At 31.7% G+C, this 5,322-nt stretch overlaps 1 protein-coding gene across 1 annotated transcript; it reads left to right on the forward strand.

Moving 5' to 3' along the window:
• Positions 1 to 2,450: 2,450 nt before the first annotated feature.
• LOC145005274 (uncharacterized) lies at positions 2,451 to 4,377 on the forward strand. The gene is made up of 5 exons (XM_078964351.1): positions 2,451 to 2,706; positions 2,797 to 2,882; positions 3,720 to 3,866; positions 3,974 to 4,034; positions 4,110 to 4,377. The coding sequence occupies exons 1-5, from the start codon at positions 2,451 to 2,453 to the stop codon at positions 4,310 to 4,312; spliced, it is 753 nt and encodes a 250-aa protein (XP_078820477.1). The 3' UTR covers positions 4,313 to 4,377.
• Positions 4,378 to 5,322: the final 945 nt, after the last annotated feature.

The raw sequence follows: 5,322 nt of genomic DNA on the forward strand, positions 1-5,322 counted from the left end.
GGTAGACAACATAAAGGCATAGGGCCCATTCTTTTTATGGGGCTCATTTTATACTATATTGAGAGTAGCCCATGAATGTTAGTCCACTAATCCACTTGTCCAAGTCCACATTTTTAATTCGTTGATCAGTGGGAGTTGGGATTTGGAAAGTATGCAAGAATGCAATGCCAAAACCAGAAGTGATTGATCATTCAAGCTTCGACACTTTATCAAACATTTCAACGACCATCGATTAATTGGAATTACCCTCCGATTGAGTTTAATCGATCACTAATATGCTAATCAGGTAAGTGTTTTAATTTTACAGTCAAACACTCAAACCCGAATTGAACTTGAAGAATTGAGAATTGGTATCATAATTGTTTATTGTTGGTTGGTAATTTGGTATTTATACATAATTAGATTCGAGATTTACACTTTTAGTTTTTATATATATATATATATATATATATATATATATATATATATATATATATATATATATATATATATATATATATATATATATATATATATATATATATATATATATATATGTTTTGTCTTTTTACAGTAAAACAAGAAATCAAGAATATATTATATATGTTATCACTTATCAATATTCAGAATAATAGAATTTAGTCAATTTCATTCAACATTCATGTCTCTAGTTTGTTTTTTGTTCTAGACCTCGGAATTGAGTAATGAGTATTTAGTTTGTTTTTTGTTCTAGTATTCAGAATCCAGTCAATGACTATTGTCTAGCTAATTTATGTTATAAGAAATTAAATGTTATCAGAAATTAAATGTATTTATAATTTATATATGTTATCAGAAATTGAATGTTGAATTTGAATACTTTATGTCTTTATACTTGAAGGATTAGATTATCATAATCACTTTATCCGATTTATACTTGAATGATATTTGAAATTTGAATGAATGTTGATTGTTGAATGTTGAACTTTTAGTGGCGAAGTCTAAAAAACCATCTGGTAGTAGGAAAAAAAAAAAAAAAAAAAAAAAAAAAAAAAAAAACTAGATGAAGAAAAGAGAAAGGTTGATGTCGGTGCTTTAGATAAATTTATCTATAAACTTGTTGAAGAGCACGTTGAAGAAAAAGATAATGATGTTGCAATTGTAAGTGAAGCAGCTTCATTAGCAGAAAAAGAACTTGGTGACTTTTAATTTTTGGTATCAACTGTTATTTGGTATGAAGTACTAAACCATGTGAATATTATAAATAAGAAGTTACAATCAAAGGATTTGCATCTTGATAATGCTATTACAGAAATAAACCAATTGATTGAGTACTTCAATGATTATAGAGAAACTAGTTTTTCAAAAACGATTGTTGAAGTTAAGGAGATTGCTATTGAAATATGTATGAATCCAATATTTCCACAAAAACGTTTGATTGTAAGGAAAAAAAAAGATTTGATGAGAGTTCAAGTAAGAAAGAAGTTTCATTTACACCTGAATAGAATTTCAGAGTCAATTATTTCATGTACATTGTTGATCAAACCATTTCTACCATTGAGACAGGATTTGAACAATTCAAAGAGTACGACAAAGTATTTGTTTTTTTATTTCCACGTAATTTGAGGGAAATTGAAGATAAAGATCTTAAACCGTATTATCATCGTCTTGAAAATGCACTCAAGTGTGAAGAAATATCTGATATTGATGCCGATTAACTTTATACGGAGTTGAAATTATTTGAGACGTTGGAAACCAATGAATTTAGCAATCTTATAGATGTTTTGAAGTTTTTGAAAGAACTTGATTATTTCCCAAATGCATGCATTGCATATAAAATATTATTGACTATTGCAGTAATGGTCGTATCTCCTGAAAGAAGTTTTTTAAAATTGAAGTTTGTGAAATCTTACTTACGCTCCACAATGACCCAAGAAAGACTTAGCGGTTTGACAATAATATATATAGCGATGATGAAATCTTAGAGAGTATAGACTACGAAGATTTGATCAATCAATTTGCAATCAAGAATGCTAGAAGAGCTTCACGGGTCGTTAGTTAGTTGTTACGATATGTAATTACTCATTAAAATACTATGATTTTGCTATGTTTATTGCTATAAAATTTATTATCATTTTAATAAAAAATTAGTTTATATAATTAAATTAGTTTATATAATTTAATTCGTTACACGTTAAGGCCTAAGAACTTTTTTCTTACCCCTTCATGAGTTTATCTTTAGTAGGGAGGAGCCCAAGACGTCCGAACTCATGAAAGTTAAAGAAATTATTTTAACGTTATTCCACAATTAACTTTCTCACTTCATGCCTCTCTCTACTTCCTGAAATCCCAGACGCCTGCATGTTAGTACTATTGAAACGGCTAGTGATTGAAATCCCAAAAGCCTTCTCGTTTCTAAGTTGCTATCAATATAAACCATTCCATATCACATCATCAAGACCTACCCTAAACCAAAAACCATTCTTACAAAAATGGCGGCCGAAGAATCAAAAATCAAGAATGTGGCTATTGTTTCCGATGACAGTCAAAGCAGCGAAAAAGAAGAAGAAATTAAACACGAAAAAGAAACCGATCTGGGCATTTCGTTGGATAAACTTAGCCTTGGTCCCAAAAAGAAACTGCTTGTGATTCCTCTTGGTGGCCTCATTGTTCACCGAGCTCACGTTCGTAACTGGGCCACCCTCCCAAAAAACCGCCGCCCTGATCTGACCTACGGAAAGTTTAAGGGTGAGTCTAAAATTCTAGCCATGCATATTTTCATTTGGTTATGAAGGTATAATCTAAATATTTGTGAATAACATATGTACGTTTATACAGTATACAAAAGGCCTTTTTGTGAAGAATTCTTGAGGTTTTGCTTTGAAAGATTTGACGTCGGACTATGGTCTTCTGCCATGGAGTTAGTATCCTTGAGTTTTGTATTATATGTCATTGATTGATTAATTGATCACTTCGTTAATTTACAAGTTTCATTGATGTTTCTTTCAGGCATAACATAGACAAAGTTCTGACCCAAATAACCGGGGAACTTAAAAACAAGTTCTTATTCACGTGGGTGAGTTTAATTAAACTCACTTCGATGCATGTTCATTTTTGGTGTCAAAAAAAGCCATGAAAACTCTTGAATTGTTGTTTGTTATTTACCCATACAGGATCAGAATCAATGTACTGTTGGTGATTTGTTATCATCAATGTTATTTAAGTGTAATGGGATTACTTTGTTGACTAAAAATGATCTTGATAAATATTAAACAAGTAAGGAAGGTGTGGAGTACACACTTGTTTAAGTTTGATCAAGTATCAAAGTACACTGTCATTTAAGGTCGAAACCCCTGAACAAACGGGGGTCCGGGGGCAGTGCCCCTGGGAGCGGGGTCCAAATTTTGAATATTTGAAAATGCATCAGAAAATCCAAATTTTGAATATTTGACCCGGTTTTGACTTTGCATTAATCGTTATACCAAACACGGATTTATAACAGTTTTGACTGTTGAGAAAACTGTTATATGACAGTTTTGACAGTTTTTCAGACAAGGAATGTATATAACCAATTTTAGTCAGTTTTCTGATACTCACGAAAATTACACCATCCCATTCTCTCTTTCTTTCTCTTTGATTTTATCTGAGTCTTATCCAATTGAGGATTTGAGAGTATCACCCAAATACTTCGATTTGAAAGTGATTATCACGATTCTCAGATTTCCAAGTGCCACTAAACCATATTTCTAACATGTACTAAGACAAGGTTTACGTGTTTTGGGAATGACTACAAGCCATTATTCTTGAAAGAACTTAAATATATATGGGAGAAGAAATACCCGAGTGGAGAATACTCGTCGTCCAATACGTTGTTGATCACAGACCCAGAAAAAGCCCTTTTAAATCCTGTATTATTCTATATCTTTAATTTGATATTTTATGTGTACGTATATGAATATAAAAAATTTGTCCTTTATTTTTATTCGATGGTCTTTGTTTAATTGTTTTGTTGCAGCCTAACACTGCCATATTTCCTAAGGAGTATGATATTAAGAATAAGAACGATGATTTTTTAGGTAAAGATGATACTGGTTGATTTATGGATATTGGTTTATATGTGTGAATTTTTTGCGATAATTAATATTGATCAGGTCCAAATGGGGAGCTAAGGGCATATTTGGATGGACTTGCTGACGCAATTGATGTTCCAAGTTATGTTAAAGATAATCCATTTGGGGAGGCTGCGATAACACCTTCACATCCTCGCTGGGATTTTTATTCGGGGATAATTAGTTCCGGTGGCAAGGAAGAAAGTAGTGATGACGAGTTTTGGGATTCCGACTGGAGCTATTAATGTTTTGCAGTTGTGGGTTTTGGAGCTTTTGGTAATGGCGTTTTGTAACTTTAGTTTGTTTTGAACGATGGATGTTTGGTTTTGGCATTACCAATATTCAAATAAAATAAACTAAATGTGTTATTAAGGTCATTATTATGAATATTTTATTGTTGCCTTAGTTTTTTTTTATAAAAATTATATATATATATATATATATATATATATATATATATATATATATATATATATATATATAATCACGTGTTGTATAAATTTAATTGATAAAAAAAATCGAAGATAAAACAAACACCCTTAGGCTCACCATTTCAATATTTCACTCCGCAACGCCATATCATTTTCCTCATATCTTTCACGTCATTTTTTTGAAGTGAAATATCCACAAACATACAGCTCTAGCACTTCTAGGACCCCGGGCATGTGGGCGTGATGTATCCATGCATTAACGATAGCCACAACACTATGTGCTTGTACGGTGCTGGAGAACTGTATGACCTTATTAACCTTATTTGTTTATTGGTGCTAATTAGTTGTTGTCACGATGTTAAAACGTAGGCTACAAGGAATACCACCACCACACTCCACATCAACCCACTCAACATTTTACATATTTTCACCTTTGGAGGGTATACCTACAAGTTTTAGTACATGTTTAGGTTCTAATGCATACAAGAGAAAAGGAATGAGTTGGTGTAGTGTTGAAGCGTGGGAACCGAGCATCAGATTCAACATTTGTGGGCATCGAACATCGAATTGTGTTGTCGCGCTATCACTGAGGCCACATCACATCATCGTGCATGCACCCTCAATGGTAGTATGCCCCATAGCCTTAAAACCTATCTATAGTTGATTAATTTCCAATATTTATATATTTTATATTTTCTGCTAATTAGAACGGATAGAATACACTTGTATTAAACAAAAGTTTAAAAAATGTTTATGAACTTTCAATCATTGATTTAAATAAATATGTGAAGTTATTTCAGTTTATATATATAAATATATTAAAC

This window comes from Lactuca saligna, chromosome 1 (assembly GCF_052625555.1).
Source record: "Lactuca saligna cultivar CGN05327 chromosome 1, ASM5262555v1, whole genome shotgun sequence".
Taxonomy (NCBI): Eukaryota; Viridiplantae; Streptophyta; class Magnoliopsida; order Asterales; family Asteraceae; genus Lactuca; species Lactuca saligna.